The sequence below is a fragment of the Rhinolophus ferrumequinum genome, chromosome 19 (genome assembly GCF_004115265.2).
Source record: "Rhinolophus ferrumequinum isolate MPI-CBG mRhiFer1 chromosome 19, mRhiFer1_v1.p, whole genome shotgun sequence".
NCBI classification, from domain to species: domain Eukaryota; kingdom Metazoa; phylum Chordata; class Mammalia; order Chiroptera; family Rhinolophidae; genus Rhinolophus; species Rhinolophus ferrumequinum.
The window spans coordinates 59,860,422-59,879,085 of NC_046302.1; the positions used below are offsets into that span (position 1 = coordinate 59,860,422).

General features: G+C 41.3%; 1 protein-coding gene across 1 annotated transcript in view; it reads left to right on the forward strand.

Annotated features, from left to right (window-relative positions):
* The window catches only part of ATP9B (ATPase phospholipid transporting 9B (putative)), a 169,036-nt gene that overhangs the window by 32,041 nt on the left and 118,331 nt on the right, over positions 1–18,664 (forward strand). The window contains exons 6-7 of the mRNA XM_033087134.1: positions 412–470; positions 10,108–10,159. Of these exons, the coding sequence (XP_032943025.1) occupies positions 412–470; positions 10,108–10,159 (111 nt within the window). The remainder of the gene's footprint in view (positions 1–411; positions 471–10,107; positions 10,160–18,664) is intronic.

The window sequence follows — 18,664 nt, forward strand, 5'->3', positions numbered from 1 at the left end:
AGTCTATAATTTTCTCTTCCTTATATTCTGTTAATTATGTGCCAGTCAGTACCATTCAGAGTGTTACTGTCAGGACTTGACGTGTCTACGTGACTCAGGCTTACTCATCAAATTATCTGTTTAGTGATGTTTCTGATCCTCAGTGCCTCGACTACCCCTGGAGCAACGGCGGCTCTGGAAAGACTGTCCCACGTGGGGCCCTGCCCACCCCCCACCCACACGGTTTTCCAGGGGACAGGTCATTGTCTTTGGAGCTGACTGAGAGAAGTTAATTGTTAGTGACTGTCTATCTGAAACACGTTTATTTTGAAAGCATAGGTGTGGATAAATTTCTAAAATGTTACTTGTCAATTGACTGTCTAACTCTGGTGCTCTCGTCTCCATGAGCTGATGATACTTCTTCTTTTTAAGGTAAAGAGCAAGTTAAGAGTTCAGACATCCAAGTGGGAGACCTCATCATAGTGGAAAAGGTTGGTACATTTTTAATATATTTGAGACTTGATATGCCATTTATCAACATTTAGCCTGACTGCAATTAACTTTTGAATATGAAAGAAATTCTTTGATTTATTTTAAATCTTAACATCTTTATGTAAGATTTACTGTATGTAAAGAAAAACTTGAATTTTGTGTGTAGTCTGTTTTGCTAATGTGTATTTCAGTGTATCCCATCATATTTTGCCTAAAATAAGACGTGTTAACTGCTTATTGTTGCATTGTCAGAAGTATTTCATTTGACCAAAGAATTGTATTAGAACCTATTTACATTAGAATACATTTCAGTTTCTAGAATTTCCTTTTACAGATAGATACATTATACATAATTGTTGGATATTAATTCTTAAGATCGTCGGACTACATGTGGCCTGCAGTGTGACTGAGTGTGAGAACTGTATCTGTAGGCAGACGTCGCTGAGGGACAGAGACTGAAGGGACAGTCCCTTTTTATGTTTAAAGGCTCTAAAACGACTTTTAGAAACTATTAAACGATAAGTTTTCTAAAGGCCTCTGACAGCCTAGTTTGAGCCCTTGGTGGCAGCTGGCACCCAGGCCGCCTGGGCACAGCCCCAGCCTGAGCCAGCCTGTGGAGGAGGTACTTGGGACAGGGAGTCTTCCCCTCGACATGAAAGTGGTCTGCATCTTGTTAATGCGGACAGATAGTAGTTTGGGGCACGTTTGCTGGATTTTACAAGATTGGATAAAACTAAACTTGCTGATTTGCAATTCATTTACATAGTATTCATTTGTATGGATATTATAAGTTACTAACTTTTGATCAATTATTAGATTTTTCAAGTGATTTTTATTGTAAAATGATAGTGAACATACTTGTACATTATACCTTTGCACGTTTCTGTAGGACAAATGCTGACGAGAGAGTACATTCATCATACAGATTTTGATGCAGTTTTTTTTTACACACCACCATTTATTGTTTCACAGTTTCTGTGGTCAGGAGTCTGGGTGCAGCATAGCTGGGTTTCCTGGCCCCTCTCAAGACGGCAGTCAGGGTGTCAGCCAGGTGGCCATCAGGCAGTCAAGGTGTCAGCCAGGTGGCCATCACCTTCAGGCCGACTCCTGGGGCTCTTGGCAAGGTCTGGTGCCTCATTGGATTTGGCACCTCAGCTCCAGGAGCTTTACCCAGACCTCTCCCATTCCCGCTGGCCTCTCCACAGGGCAGCTGACACCAGCCTGCCAGTGGAAGGTGATAGAGAAAGTGAAAGTGTCAGCAGAGTGGACTCCAGGCTCTGAGACCTGGTCTCTAGGTCACCTAAAGGGACATTCAGTCACCTTCTGTTTGCCTTTGACTTTTAAGAGGCTGCCTGGTGTTTGTGGTGGAATGTGATGGCTGGGATAGAATCTCTGTTTGTGAATCAAATGAGTGCTGTTGGGTTTTTTCATTCTTTCATCTCTTATTGCCCTCTTTTCTCTCCTGCTTGCGAGTTCTCCTTGTCTTTGCTATTTAGTTTGATGGAGTGATGTGCTCACCTTCTCATTCTCCTCTCTTCCTCCCATTTCACTGAGTAACTTGAACCTTCCTGGCCACGCGGTAAGTGGGTCGTCTGCCTCATGCAATGGACGTGAACACAGATGGATGGGAACGATAGAGATCTGGGTCCGCAGCAGCACTGGCAGTGCCCTCCCCTCAGCACGACAGGGGTCGGTGTCCACATCGGGGGAGGTTTTCCTTCAGTGTCAAGGCACTTGCAGGTCCTCGTTTTGCTGTCACTTGAGTGTTCCAGTGGCTAGCACGTGCGGATGACTCTCCAGAATTAGATCAGTATGATGCACAGGCGTGTGGGCTGCTGTACCCTACCCGGCCCTGGTGGTTCAGGATTTGGTAGCAGAGCTACAGGAGGGCCTTCTGCAATCTTTCACCTTTAGGAAATGGTGCTGCACGTTAAAAATAGGGAGGCACCCTTTAGCTGATTTGATTTTTATATTGCCAATTTTACATCCATTTTCCTATAAAAATTTCCCATGTATTCCACTTAAAAACTTGAATATTCAGAAATTTGAGACATAATTTCCAGCAATTACTGTGAAGTGATAAATTTTTAGTGATAGAATAATGGTCTGTGTTAAACCAATTTTGTGGGTTTTATGGTAATAAAAGGTTTTGTCTTGCTGGTTGATGTAGCTAAGGGAATAGCAAAGATTTGTGGCAAATGGCTTTGTCCTTTTACTGTTTATTTAAGAATTCTGGCAACACTTATCACTAACCAGAAAAGTTATTTCTCTTTTATTTGACCATATTACTATTTAGAATTAATGTTTGGATGTTTCTGTGCTGGGTTTTATGTTGTAGGATAGTTGCTCTAATTCTGTAATCTTCATGTGGAATTAAAGTTAGTATATTGATATCCACTTTTTGGAGATTTAGAAGAAAAAGTGGGACCAGTGTTGGTGATGTCAGCAGTTGTAGAATTACAGGGAAGCCCCAGCCTGGGAGAGTGCAGACGGGACCACGGGCTTCAGTGTGAGATGGACTTGGGTTTTGGCGCCTGGTTCTCCAGCTTTAAACTCAACCGAGGACCGGCATCTGTTCGACATGTGCTTGGAAACTGGTAGCCTAGAAACATTCACAGTCAAGGGTAGAATCCACCTTTATGCATGTAGTGCTAAGAAAGCAATTCCAAAGATTGTCTCCCAGCTTAACAGGGAAACCTAAGAAGTATATACATTTCTAGACTAACATAGCAATTTAAATATTAACTGCTTGAGGATCTCATCCAGTAGGGTAACTATTGAGAAGGTAAAGGTTACGTTTTTTAGGTCGTAGCTCCAGTCTCTGCAGTCCAGGTTTGCAGAAGCTCCTTGGGACAGAAGCAGAATAAGATTTAAGTGGACTCTTTGTGAGCCTTCCTTCACTCACCAGTCAACCGGAACGAACTTCAGCAGAAAGGAATGTCTGCTTTTTTCAATAGCTAGACTGAAAGACAGTTTCTTTATCCTATTTTCTGAGGTAACACAATTTCGTAAGTATTTTAAGCAATTTAATAAGCATTACAGTGTATATTTTAATACCCAGAAGAACAAATACTGCAAAAAATATGCAAAGGGATATAGTCTGAGATAGTATAAACAAACTGAAGTGGAATCCTAACAGGGGTTCAGGTAACGTACAAGAAGGCAAGATACTAGAAACTGAAAAATAAGTATCTGAGGAAACCAACAGAAAATAAATAACAAAATGCATACTTGTACTGTGACATATCAATAATTACCTTTATTGTAAACAGCCTAAATACACCAATCAGGAGAGAAGCAGAGTGGCTTAAGAAACAATCTGTTGTTTACAAGAAATTCAAATTCAATGACACAGGGAGGTTGGAAGTAAAAGAATGGAGAGATGTACCACATAAATTAATCAGAAGGAGGGGCTATAGTAATATCCAATAACGTATACTTCAGAGTAAAAAAAATCACTAGACACAGAGAGACATTACATACTGATAGGATTAATCCATCAGGAAGACATAATCTTAAATTCATACTCACAGATAATAGAGCCAAAAAATACATGAATCAAAAACGATTGGAGCTCGAAAAAAGAAAGACTAATCCACAGTTATAGTACCATTCTCTCAGTGTCAGACGGAAGCAGCAATGGTATAGCAAACCTTCGCTGAATCGACATATAATTGACATGTACAGACCACTGTGTTACTGTAGTAGAACCAAATTCGAAATATTACCCTGTTTCCCCGAAAATAAGACCAGGTCTTATATTAATTTTTGCTCCAAAAGACGGCATTAGGGCTTTTATGTTCAGGGGATGTCATCCTGAAAAATCATACTAGGGCTTATTTTCCAGTTAGGTCTTATTTTCGGGGAAACATGGTAGTAACAGAAAGACAACAGAGAACTCTGAAATGTGGAAAGTAGTGCTCTTTACTTTTTGGGGTAAGTAGAGAATTTAAAGGAAATAAAAATACATGTAACTACGTGAAAATGAAAATACAACAGTTAAAACGTGGAATGTTTTGCACGTGAGGCGGTGCTGAGAGGTAATTTTATAGCACTGAGTACCTACATTAGAAAGAAGTGAAGTTCTCAAATCAACAGTTTGAATTCCCGCCTCAGGAAACTGGAGGAAGAAAAGCAAACAAACCAATGCAAGCAGAAGGAAGGAAGGAAGGAATCAAAGAAGAGCAGAAGTCAGTGACACTGAAAATAATGAAGACAAGCTGGAAAATCAGTGAAAGTACAAGCTAGTTCCCCTAAACAAATTAATAAAATGGGTAAACCCTGAGCAAGACCGGTGAAAATAAGGAGCGATGACATGAATCACCAGTATCAGTTATGAAACAGTGCTATCACTGTAGCTGCTGCACAGCCAATAAAAGGATGACAACAGAATGCTACAAACACCCTTACACCCTAAATGCACCAACTTAGATGAAATGGACCATTCATCTGAAACCACAAACTATCACAACTACCAAAATAAAATAGATAATGTGAGTAGTCAGTAAAGAAATTGAATTAGTAATTTAAATGTTCAAAGAAGGAAATACCCAGGTCCAGATGTTTTCATTGAAGAATTCCTTGAAACCTTTAAAGAAGACTTAGCATCATTTTTACACAGAAGTTTCCAGAAAATAGTTGAGAAGGAAACACTATCCAGGTCATTTTAGGAGTCAGTACCAAAACCTGAAAAAGATAGTGCAACGAAAGAAAACTCCAAACAAATATCCCTCATGCGTATAGACACGAAATTCCTTAAGGATCTTGCCAGTTGCTATCAGCAGTACGTACAGGCATGACCTCCACCCACATCATGACCAAGCGGAGGTCATTCCAGGTGCTAGAGGCTGGCTCAACATTCGAAAATCTGCCAACGTTATCTACCCTGTTAACAGACTAAAGAAAATCATGTGATCATATCAGTTGATACAGGGAAAGCACTCAATTAAATCCAGTACCCACTTGTGGTAGAAACTCTCAACAGGTTACATTACAGGGAGTCACTTTAATCTTGTTAAAAAATTATAAGAAACCTACAGCTGACATACTTAATGGGGAGACAGCCTGGGAATCAGGCAAGATGTTCACTCTTACCACTCTTACTCAGCTGGCATTGCTAGCCACTGCATAGGCAAGTGAAGGAAATAAAAGGAATTCAGATTGGAAAGGAAGAAATAAAAATAGCCCTTTTTACAGAGGGTATGACTGTGTATGTAGAAAATCCCTTGCGATCTATAAAAACCTCTTGGAACTAATGAGTGAGTTCGGCAAGGTGGCAGATATAAGATTAACACTCAAATGCCAGCCCCGTTTTTCTGTACTACCAATGAGCACGTGGAAACTGAAACTCAGAGTGCTGTGCTCTGACAGGCACTCCTGTGAAAAAATCTTAGGTATGCCGGCGATAGCAGTGTGTTCATGAACAGAATCAAGATCTAAGTAAATAGATACATTATGGTCTCAGACTGGCACATGCCAGTTTCCCCAAAACTGATCTATAGGTTTAATGTAATTCCTATCAAAATCTCTTTTTAATACAAACTTGTTTTAAAACTAATTGGGCTAGGCACAGGCCATAAAATGGCTAAGGGTCTTGATAAGGAGAATAAAGTTAGAAGAGTCACTCTTCCCGAAGTTAAGGCATGTTACCTAGACCCAGTAACCAACAGAGCATGGAAGGATAGATGCGAGATCAATGAAACCTTGTAAGAACCCAGAAATACTCACCCAAATACGCTCAGGTGATTTTTGACAAAGTGCAAAAGCAGTTAAAATGGAGAAAGGATAGCCTTTTCAATAAATGGGGCTGGAGCAATTTGGACACCCGTGGATAAAAGAATGAACCTTAATCTAAATGTCATACTTTCTACAAATGTCAAATCAAAATAGAGCATGGATTTTCATGTAAAATGTAGAACTGTAAAACTTTTGGAAAAACACGTTGGAGAAAATACTCAGAATCTAGGGTAGGAAAATAGCTCTTAGACTTGACACCAAAAACAAAATGTATAAAAGGTTAAAAAAATGATAAATTGCATCTGATTAAAATTAAAAACTGCTTTGTGAAAAAAACATGTCAGTATGATTTAAAAAAACAAGCTACAAACTTGGAGAAAATATTTGTAAACCACATACCTGACAAAGATTTATATTCAGAAAATACAAAAACTATTAAAGTCAACAGTAAAAAAAAAAAAAAAAAGAATCAAATCAAATTAGAAAATGGGCAAAAAATATAAAGAGAATTTCACCAAAGAAGATATATAGATAATAAGCTCATGAAAAGATATTCTGATTATTAATCATCTGGAAATGCAAATTAAAGCACAATGAAATATCACTACACATACAGCAGAATGACTGCAGTAAAAATGGTGACACCAAGTGCTAGAAGTGACGTGAAGAAAGTGGATTGCTCGTACGTTTCTCATGGGAATATCAAATGTTACAGTTATTCTGGAAAATCATTAGTCTCTTTAAAAACTAAATATGCAAATATTATATGACCCAGCAATTGAACTCTGGGGCCTGAATCACAGAAATGTTAATTTAAGTTGACACAAAAGCGTAACGTGAATGTCTACACCAGCGTTATTCATAATAGCCAAAAATCAGAAACAGTCCAGATACTCTGGCTGGTGGTGATCAGAGAAACTGCTGTGCGCTATACTATGATGCGTCCTGTGAAGAAGACACATCTCTGCTCTCATGTGGCTCATAGATTTGAGGGGAGGGAAAAATCAAAAGTATCCAATAATTATTTGAAGTTATCTAGTTTATTTATGAGTGCCTCATAGAAAATAAAACGGGATAAAGGAATGACGTGTAATGGTTGAAAATGAAATTTAAAAAAATTCCATTTACAATAGCATTAAAAAGAATAAAATACTTAGAAAGTTATTTTTAAAAATAAACTTAACAAAAGTGTGAAACTTGTGCTTTGAAAACTGTAAAACATCGTTGAAACATTGAAGAAGACCTAAATAAATGGGCAGACACGCTGTGTTCGTGGATTAGATGTTAACAGTGTTAGGGGGGCAGTGCTCCCCAAATCAGTCTGCTGACTCAGTGCTGTCATGTCAGCATTCCAGCTGACTTTGTAGAAATTGACAAGCTAATTGTAAAGTTCATATGGAAATAGAGGTCCCAGAATAGCCAATGCAGTTTTGAGAAAAGTGAACAAAACTGGAGTATTCGTACGTCTCCATTTCAAAACTTTATACAAAGTTATGGTAATGGAGACAGTGTGGAAGTGGCATAAATTTATAGTTGAGAGTCTGGAAATTAAACCTTAAATTCATGGCTCATTGATTTTTGACAAGGGTGCCCAGAAAGTTGAGTGGGAACAGGGCTGTATTTGGGCGGGTGTTTTTTTTAACCCAGTACTGTGGATGGGTGCTTGCATTTTGTTGTATGTCGCTGTCATTCATTCGTTTTGTTCTTAGTGCTGTTTCTTCTGCCCATGCTCCTGTTGGTGGGTATTGGGCTGCTTCTAAGTTGCGCCTGTTGGGAGTGCTGCCATGCCTCCGGCTTCCACAGGCACCCGCTGTGGCGTGTGGGCCGGGGTGGGATGGCTGGGTGTGGGCTGCACGCATGCTCCACTCTAGCAGATGCTGCACATGGTTTTGCAAAGGGACGTTTCAGACTGTACGCTTGCTCGTCAGTGGCGTGAGCTTCCCATTGCTCTGCACGTTTGACAGCACTTGGCATCGTGGGTCTTTTTAGTTTAGCACTTTCGATATGCATATCGTAGTTGTGGTTTTAATGTGCGTTTCCTTGAAGACCAATGGAATTGGATACCTTCTCGTGTGATTTTGGATATCTTTTTTATTTGAGGAGAACCTATTAAAAATCTCTTACCAGTTTTCTTCTGAGTTATCCCTTCGTTTCTAACCAGTTTGTAGTCCTTTGTGCATTCTGTACAGGAGTCCTTTGTGTTGCAGATCTCTCTTCATTTGCTCCTTGGTGTGCAGTTCCATCTTTCTCATGAATCTAGCGTCTTCCTGTGGGGCCTCCTCCTGGAGTCCCTGCTGTCACAGTGCCAGTTATCTGTCTTGGTGGGGCTTGGCTTGTCTTAGTCACTCGAGTCCCATATTTCAGTTTGTTGTACACTCAACCCTCCGTGTTTCTCACAGTGGTCTTGGTCATTCCTGGCCTTCACATTTCCCTGTAAGTATTAGGAATCCCGTGTCAATTCCCGCCCGGAAACATGGTGCGATTTTGATTGGGTTTATGTTAAATATGTAAGTCAATTTATGGACACTTGACATCTTTGCAATATGTACATTCTAATTTCGGAACATGATATGTTTTATTTATTTAGGTTTTATTTCATTTCTCTCACTAATGTTTTAAAGGTTTTTTTAGAGGTGTCTTGCCCATCTTTTATTAGTTGTATTCAATTGTTATTTTTTCTTATTGCTGAAATGGGCATATTTGAAAAATTATTTACTTGCTTGATGTTTATCACTGGTATCTCTCTATATATATGCGCATATATATGTTTGTTTTCTGTGTCATTCATTCTTGTTCTTCTATGCTTACATCCTTGTACTTTGGGTTTCATTGGCTGGGTTTTTCCCTTGCTTTCAAATGGATATTTAGCTCTTTGAATGTGTATTTTTAGCCTCACTTTTCTATTCCGTGCTCTTAATTGTATTTAGTTTCCTCTTAACATTTTCCTGACTTTAGCTGTGTTCCACATATTTTGATGTGTTGAGTTTTTATTACCGTCCAGTTAAAAATATTTTCCAATTTACATTGTGATTTTTTTTTCCTTGACCTCAGAGTTCTTCACATCCTAATAATTGCCCTTCTTTCTTCATGTTAGAAGTAGCTCTATCCTACAGCGTATTTTTTCATCTTTAACAACTTACATTTTTTTGTACTGCTTACTGACTGACAAATACTCCATTTCTTATATCATGAGGATAAATCTTTATGTATGTCTCAAAATATATAAATAATTCATGAAATTATGTAAAGTATTCTTATTCTAATTCTTTCTTTAGTATGATACACCTTTCTCAGTGGATAGGATATTAATAATAATGATTAAATAAATGTATCAATAGTGACTTGTAAAAGTTTTGACATGCCATACAATACTATCCTCTGAGGTTTTTTGTTTTGTTTTGTTCCACAAAAACAAATTTGTGGAATTTGTTTGCTCGGTCATACCGTTTTCATTCATTCAGAATTTATGATATGCTCTGTTTTGTATTAGGCATTGGAAGAATGCTATCCTCACTTTCCGGGGTCATTTTTGTCTAATAAGGAGGATGTCATTTTTTATGAGGCAGTCACTGCTATTTTATGTGGATGATTTAAGGTACAGAGAGGCTACAGAAATGGAAATATTTAACATTTTCCAAAAACGGAGCAGTTTTTAAGGCATCACTAAATACCAGTTAGATGATTCATTAATGGGGAAAAAAAAATCTTAGCGGTTTAACTAAAATATGAGTCAAAATATTCATTTTTTAAGTACAAATTATAAATGTTAATTGCTTCAACATGAATTTTAATTATAACATTTTTAGCTAGTTGTTTTTAATAGCTATTTCTACTTTGGAATGGAATTGTGTTAATTTATAAACCTTCATGTAGATAATTAATATTTTATATTCTCTACAGAATCAAAGAGTTCCATCGGACATGGTATTTCTTAGGACTTCAGAAAAAGCAGGTATTTTTATTTTCATTTACGTTTGCTGACAGTTTCATTTTCATTTTGAAAAGTTAAAGTTAAATTCTTACAACAGTTTTTCTTTGAATGATAATTGAATTTATTAATTTCTAAATTACACTTAACTGTTGATATTTAAAACAATGCATTCACTCTGTTTGTTTAAAAATACAATCCTTTCAGAATCTATATACCAAATGAGTGTTTCCATTCATATCCCTATTGATATCTAAATAATTCAATGATGTTATTCGAAATTTGATTGCTGTTCTACATTTGCAATTGTATTAATCAATTCAGCAAACATTTATTTACCACTTACTGTATGCCAGGTAATACTTGATACAAAAGGGAGCCAAACCAGGTTACTCCTTTCGCAGAACTCATTCGTAGTCTTACCGATTTATGACGTTCACTCATGACAGTTGTCATGTCTGATTGTATAGATACTATAAGAGTGAAAACACATGTAGGGTAATAGACAGTTTGCCTAGGTGAATTGAAATGGTGAACAGGAAAATGATACTTATGTGACTCAAGCTTTCAACAGTTATAAGAGAGTGGCAAAGGGGTAATGAGAGGCAATGATGGAAGGCTCATATGGTCAAAGAGAAATGTACGTGTTGGAAATCAGGAAACCTAAAATCTAGTCTGCTTTGGCCAGTTCCTAATTATAGAACCTAGCCTCGTGGTCACACACGTTCATCATTTCTGAAATGATGGGAGGTTTATCAAGTGATACCCGAAGCTCTTTCTGCCTTACATTTTTCACTTTGTTGAATAAATGAACAATATTTTTATAGAAAATTAGGCATAGTATTGTTTTTATTGGAAGCTCAACATATGTATTATTTTTTTGTAGCATGAAAACTCTAGAAAGGACAAAGTTACATTTTAGGGTTGTTGGTTTAGGTTGTTTTCCATTTATAAACAGCATTTTTTTTTTAACAGCATTTTTTTTTAAGTGACATTTTAAGTCATGAGAAAGAAGAAAAATGTTTTCTTCTTTTACGAACTGTAGTTTTGGTTATTCACACTGTAACGTGAGACTGCCATTAGCAGAAGAGTTGAGCTGCACCTAATAATCAAGTGACCTCTGCATACTTGATGCATTTACTTTACTGTGTGATATTTAATGGGGGGCTTTGTATTCCCAGGTGAGGCAGAGAGCTACATTTCCAGTCCATTTCCCTTTCCTTGTGGAAATACAGCTTGACTCCTTTTCCTATGCATTCAGGGCATGGCCAAAGGAGGGTGTACCACTTCCAGCCCAGGCTTTAACCTCTTTTGCAGCCATCTGCTCCTCCGTGCAACAAGTCCCTGACGGGGGTCATCTTGGAAGCTGCCTGTTGAGGATGCAGAGCATCCCTCAGCTTAGGTTCCTGAATGACTGTGTGGGACAGAGCCCACTCCCCTTCCTTCCACTACCAGCTGAACTCCATGTGAGAGAGGAATGTTCTTTCAGTACCCAAGCTGCAAGGCTTACCTGTTAAAAGAACGAGTGTCCCTTTCACCTGCAGCGCTGTGGCAGGCAGTGGAGAGTGTTGTCTCCCCTCCACTCCTGCTCGTACAGAGCCTCCTGGTTGGGGGGTGTCAGGGGTCCCTGCTGCTCAGGTTTCCCATACAGGCAGGTGGCCTTGAGACTGCCAGGAGCGTGTGAGGGCTTCTCAGAGCCCCTTCTGTCATCTGACGGGCCAGCTCTTCTTTTAAGATTCTGTTCAGCTTTTGTTTAGTCCAGCTCTATGACCACCTGAGGGAGCTGTGATGTTAAACAGTTGCAGTGGTTGTTTTTGACCAGCATCCCAGGGAAAACGCTGTTCTCAGTGAACGAGCTCTGCGTCATTCAGATGCAGTCCAGACCTCCCTGTCAGGTGGTCACACTTCTCTGCTCACGGGGTTTGGTCCCCTGGGTTTGCTTAGCACTGTGAGCTGTGGGATGCGGTGGTGTGTTGGGAATGGGCCGCTCAGAACATCTCAGCGAGAGTCAGCTGTGCTTCCTGAATCGACACACCTGGGATTGTTGCAAACCTCTGAGCATTTTCCAGAGTTCTGAATAAGTTGCTTTTGACAGTTTTTGCTAATGTTCTCGTTATAGTTATGGAGAAATGTTTTTCAGAGATTTTTACACCACCATCCCTGCTGACATCACATACTTATTTATGATTTGCCTTTGTTTCTAAGTATATCCAGTATAATGAATAACAAAAATCTTTCCGTTTTGAAGATGCTTTTATATTAATTGCCCATTTAATGATTGTGATAGAAATATATGTAAGATGAAGAATGTGATCCTTAATATGGAAATAGCTTTTGGTAATTAACTTAAAAGAAATATATAGATTATGTTAGGAGGTAAAAGATGAAGAAAATTCAGGATTTTAAAGCTGGAAGATAGTTAGATATGTCCATTTTTCAGAGGAGGAATCTGAGGACTGGAGAACATAAATGCCTTGCTGAAGATTATATCACTAACAGCAGTTTGGGAAATTCTGCTTCAGCTCTCAGTGATCTTTTCACCATATCACTGTATCATTGTTACGCCATAGTAAGACAGCAGAGCAAGTGGAATATTAGCAGGGGCAAATGAGACACTTGCTTTTGTGTTAACTCCAGATTCGTAACATATATCCAAATTGATGATGTTTCAGAAACGTTTCCTTTTCTTTTTCTCTAATTTTGCTTTGCAGTCCATGTTGTAGGGACCGTTACATTGTAGTATAATGATACTTAATGTTTTCGAGGTCATGGATCTCTTTGAGAATCTTAAGATTCATCACCTTGTTTCCCCCAAAATGTGCGTAGTATATACATGGATGCTAAATTTTTGATTGTTTGATGTATTTTTGGAAGGTTATTAATGGATCCAAATTTAGGACATTACTGTATGGAGTCAGTTTTAGTCTATGGTTCTATTGCTCAATTTTATTTTTTCTATCAAATTTAAATTGTTAAAACTGATGGTTATCGGATTAGAGGGGAGTTGGGGAGCTGGGTGAAAAAGGTGAAGGGATTAAGAAATACAAATTGGTAGTTACAAAATAGTCATGGGGATGTAAAGTACAGTATGGGAATATAGTCAATAATATGGTAATAACTATATATGGTGTCCTATGAGAACTAGACTAATCAGGGGCATCACTTCATAAATCATATAAAAGTCTAACCACTACACGGTACACCTGAAACGAATGTAAAATAATGTTGAATGTCAAGTATAATTGAAAAAAATATTTTTGTTAAAATAATTACTACTTACTCATATGCAAATATGAAAATGTCACCTATTTTTCTTTTCTTTGTAAAATGCACAAAATAGATTCCCAGTTGTATAAAATTTGTGTCGTGATACTGCTTTCAGTCAAGGATTCTTGGCTTTCAAAATTCTGTTCTTAGGACTTTGAGTAATTATTTTAAGTGTTTTAATTGCCTCATTTTCCAAGGTACACATATTCAGAATTCTTTGTGTATAACTAACGCTGTTAATATTATCTTATTACTTTTCGGTTTTAGTTCAGGAAAACCTGATAATACATTGTCTGTTACCATAAAACTTGGTGAGCCCTCGCTAACATAGAAGTCCTAAGTCTCTGCAGCTTGTCCAAGCCTGGACAATAGCCACGGGGCGCGTGTCAGTGCAGCGCGGCGAGCCTCGTGGAGGCATCACATTGGCTGTGTATTAATACAGGGTCTTCTGTTGGGCCGTCAGCTAATTGTTTAGAATGTAAATGAAACTGTTGATGGATCTGGTGACTGATGGCTTAAATTCCAATTAATCAATTGCTTCATCAGTTTCTTAATTCAGATCAAATATCTCCTGAATGCACACAATTCTTTTAGTGGTATTAACAGAAATTAATGCTTGAGAACTAATTTTCATCAATCTCTTATAAATGCCAATATCTTTTTCACTTGTCTCCTAAGTGATGGCATTAGAGTTTAAGTGTTTGGGACATACTACAGTAGCTCAGCTGTCACTCGTTAGTGGGGCGAGGGGTAGGTGAATGACACTGTACTCATCTGCGCGCTCTCTGGTACCATTCGTCTTGCCACCAGCTTAAAACTTTCATGCAGAGTCATTAAGTCATATAAATGATTTAGAAATTAAGTTTGATGGCAAACGATCGGGGATTATACATGCAAAGTCAATGTCTATTTTTCTCTTGTTGGGCGTATAGTGTGGCCCATTTCTTTCAGAGCTGTTGGATTCGTGAGCTGCTGCAGGCAGTCTGCTAATATTACAGGGTGACTTATTACGGTGTATGACAGACTCCGAGTCTGTCTCACAGCGTCCCATCAGTTACTTTATCACCACTTGAGGCGGCTCTCCTGCGGGACACACACACTAGTTGATCTTAATTTGATTGTCATTAAATCTGTCCTTTCCTGTCAACTCTTGTCAATTATACAAAATACAATCAAGTATTCATAAGAAGTCTGTAATAGGATATAAGCAGACCGATTTAATAATTCATTTCTGCTGAGCCCTCACCGGCATTGGCTGTAACCAGTGCTCATTGGGAAATTATTTGATGCAGTTGGTGTAAGACAAGTCACGTCGCTCATACTTCTGATTTTGCTACAGTTCGTTCTTAAGTCATATTGGTTACTGTGAAGTTAGTAATGTTAAATGTAGTTGAAGATAAATTATGTCGATTTCCCATAAATTTTTAAAATAGCATATAATTGTTTAACATGAAGCAGTCCTTTTTCTTTATAGAATGGCAACTGTATTGTTTCCAGTGTTTAACAAGTTTACAGAAATCTAGATAAGAGAAGCTTTCACTTTTGGAAACACAAAATGTTTGAAATTTAAGCCTGTAGAGATTCACACCTTTTCTTATTTTATACATTAGAAAGCAAACCTAGAGTGGAGCAGCTGGCATTCATGTTGCAAATTGTGTGTTGGACAGAATCTAGAATGCCGTCTCTTTGAAGCTGCTTATATGTTTTATGTCAGAACACACACACGCATGTATAAATATGCATGCATTCAGGTCATGGTCTCACAGCTGTGTCTTCAGTTGAGAAACTAGACGACTGAAACCCCTTTCCAGAGCTCTGTCCTGGTGGCCTTAGGAAGGTGAGTCGCCTCGGTTCATGTCGGCAGTAGGAACGCCCACACGTGGGCTGGTTACAAGGGTGACAGTACAGTGGGGCGCATTTTCGGTCCTGAAGTGCTGGTGGTCATGATCAGTTGAGAGTACCTTGGCTGGCAGAGGAAAGGATTGGTAGCTTTGCAGCATAAGGGGACAAGAGGACACCCACGGGATGCAGGAGGCATTGCTTCTGGGGCTCAAAGGGACCTGAGCACTTATGGGGGTGGGTGGGCGTGGACCGGTCGGTTTTGGTTTTAGGGCGATGTGTGAAGGGTGTTCTGGACTAAGCTGTGTCACGATACATTCTTCTGTAGCTGCTGTAACTATTTCCCCAAGTTTGCAAAAGAGATAGCTAAATAATCAAGTTCCCCGTTCTCTGGCAGCTAATAGATTTTCCTCTAAATTGGACAACACATCTCCAAAGCCAGTTTATTTTTCTACTGTGCAGATGGAAAACTTGGTCAGGTGCAGTGATTGACAGGGAGCATTCCAGAGTTCTAGAGCTAGTACCCAGCCCTGGGGACAGCTGGCCAGGTGGCTCCGGGCTGTGATGGCCTGTTACTCACCTTCAGCGCTGAGGACTGCTGGCCAGGTGGCTCTGGGCTGTGATGGCCTGTTACTCACCTTCAGCGCTGAGGACTGCTGGCCAGGTGGCTCTGGGCTGTGATGGCCTGTTACTCACCTTCAGCCCTGAGGACAGCTGGCCAGGTGGCTCTGGGCTGTGATGGCCTGTTATTCACCTTCAGCCCTGAGGACAGCTGGCCAGGTGGCTCTGAGCTGTGATGGCCTGTTACTCACCTTCAGCCCTGAGGACAGCTGGCCAGGTGGCTCTGGGCTGTGATGGCCTGTTATTCACCTTCAGCCCTGGGGACAGCTGGCCAGGTGGCTCTGGGCTGTGATGGCCTGTTACTCACAGGAGGGTGTTGAACAGGGTTCTTGGCTTCACCGCACTAGATGCCAGTGCCCCCCCCCCCCCACATACACACACATACACACACAGTTGTGAAAACCAGCATTTCCAGAAGTTTTCATGTGTCTCCTGGAGCATGGGTAAAATCACCCCTGACTAAAAACCACCAGAGGACTTTTTTTTCATTGAAGAGAATCCCTGAGATAAAGGTCAAATCTCCAGTTATGTGTCTTTTGAGAGTAACTGTTTTAATACTCTTCAGAGACCTTCTTTCTCAGTAAGAAAGAAGGGTTGGTTCTGTGCCATTGGATCCTGATGGACCTCATCTCTGTGTGAAGGAAACTCCTGCTCCAGCCAGTGCATCCACGAAGGCAGGCCGACCCCCTACCCTGCGGCCCGCAGGCCAAAGCCAGGACTTCACCTTGGGAGGGGTGCCCACCTGACTCATTTCCCCTCCGCTGCCCAGCCCCCACTTAGGAGAGAGCTCTGCCCACGTCTTGACCAGCCAGGGTACTGGGGCCCCGGCCAGTGTCTCCACCAGCGATCTTGTAGGGCACAAGAGGCTAGCACAGCCCCTCTCTCCAGTACCCAGTTATAAGCGAGGTGTCACTCTGATAAAGCTGGCTGCTGTCCCACACCCAGCCCCGAGGTCCTGCAGCTTTTGCTAGGACCAAAACTTGCCACAGATGCCTACGCACGTTGCTGCAAACAGTGGAGAGCTTGGTGGCTAGCAGTTCAAAAGGAGGCGAAGGAGGGTCCATGAGACACCCCAACAAGGAACGTAACAGCCCAGCCAGAGCCCAGGAATGGGGGTGGAACGGGGGCCTGTGGGCTCCCACTCCTCGGCATGGGGTCCACTGGGCTCCTTGGCTCGGGCACCAGGGTGGGAGTCAGGGCCCGCTGGGGAGGCTGCTCCGGGACACGCAGGCCCCTCAGCCACACACAGCCTTGCTGGCGTGCTCTCCGGTGTCACTGGCCTGCAGGATGGTCCGCGTGCCCACGGCTGAGGTCTCACCAGTGGACAGAGAGAACCTCCAGCTGTCATCCTTGACTGAACTTCCAGCCTGAGAGAGTAGCCTCCCACCACGCATCCAGTCTGGGTGACCAAGCAAGTTCAAGTTCAAGCACCTCCTTTGACCACTAAGAGGAGTGTGTGGAGCCAGGAGCAACCCCTGGGAAGCGAGGAGAATCTGAGCAGGGGCCTCCAGGGTGTACACTGCTGGGGAGATAAACTCCCAGAACTCGGTCAGCCAGGTCACTGCAAGGTCAACAGATGACGGACAGCGACCAGCACGCAGATGAAGCTGCTGGTGTGACGCAGATAAAGTGCGATGGGCAGTGAGCCACGGCCAGTTCCCAGCTGTGGCACTGCAGGGGTCGGGGGCGGGCCTGGTGACGGCGCTGACCCTGCTCTCCTGGTGGCACTTCGGGCACTGCTACCTATGTCCTGTCTCATAGGACATCAGATGTTGTGTCGGTCGGCACGGGCCCTTAGATGCCCCGTGAATGCTGGGAGCCTTTCCTGAGGAGAAAGGGTCACGTTCTATTGCGCGTGGATCTATGTGTATATGCATTCAGCTTCGTACACTTTCTGATCCAGAGTAGAAGCCGTAACTATTAATAATTCTTCCTTAATTTGCAGGCTTATGTTAGTTTCTGTGGAAGGTATTTTCTAAATGAGCGAGGCCCTGGAGAAGCGTCCCTGTGAAGTCCCCTCCACGTCCCAGACTTGTTCTCCCTGTCTGTTTAGCCCAGTCCTGCTCCTCCTCCTGCCCGGCTCCTGTTAGTCTCTTTCATTGTGCTCTGGACCTTGAGGTTCAGAAGGATCCCAGTCATGGTAGAAAAGACCGTTCTGACAGCGAGCACGGCTGACCCCTGAGCATCGCGGGCGCTGGGCCGCTGACCGCCTGCACACTTGAAAATCGCGTCGAGCTTATTACGGCCCATCTGCAGACATTTCCCGGCCATGGTTTGAAAGTGCCATTGTACTTCTCTCAGAACACTTTCTAGGCTGGTTGTGTGGTCGTGGGTCTGCTCTCGCTCATCTGTACCTGTGCTGTAGCCATTTTCTGGCAGTGCCCCTCGGGCTTTTGCAGCAGCGCTTCTCCACGCATTTCCAGCACAGGACCTCTAGTGTGCTTCAAATGGTTCCGGGTACATTGTTTCAGAACCCAGGCTGGGCTTCTTGCGTGATCAACCCCATGCTGTGCTTCTCCCAGAACTTCTTCTTTTTTCCTCTTATTTTTTATTTAGTTATCTATCTTTCTTTATTAGACTGTAGACTTACCAAGATCCGTAGGAACCTTGTACCTGGAATCATGTTTTTGGTCTAGTGGGTGTTTAGTGAGTGTTGGTACCCGGTAGGGTACCTGTACACTTGCATTAAGAAAAGCTCGGCCATGCCATGTGAGCTCACGGAGACATTGGCGGGGTTGCTTTTTCTCCCTGAATATGTCTAGACATTTCCTGTAAAATCTTCATCATCCTCATTTACTATTT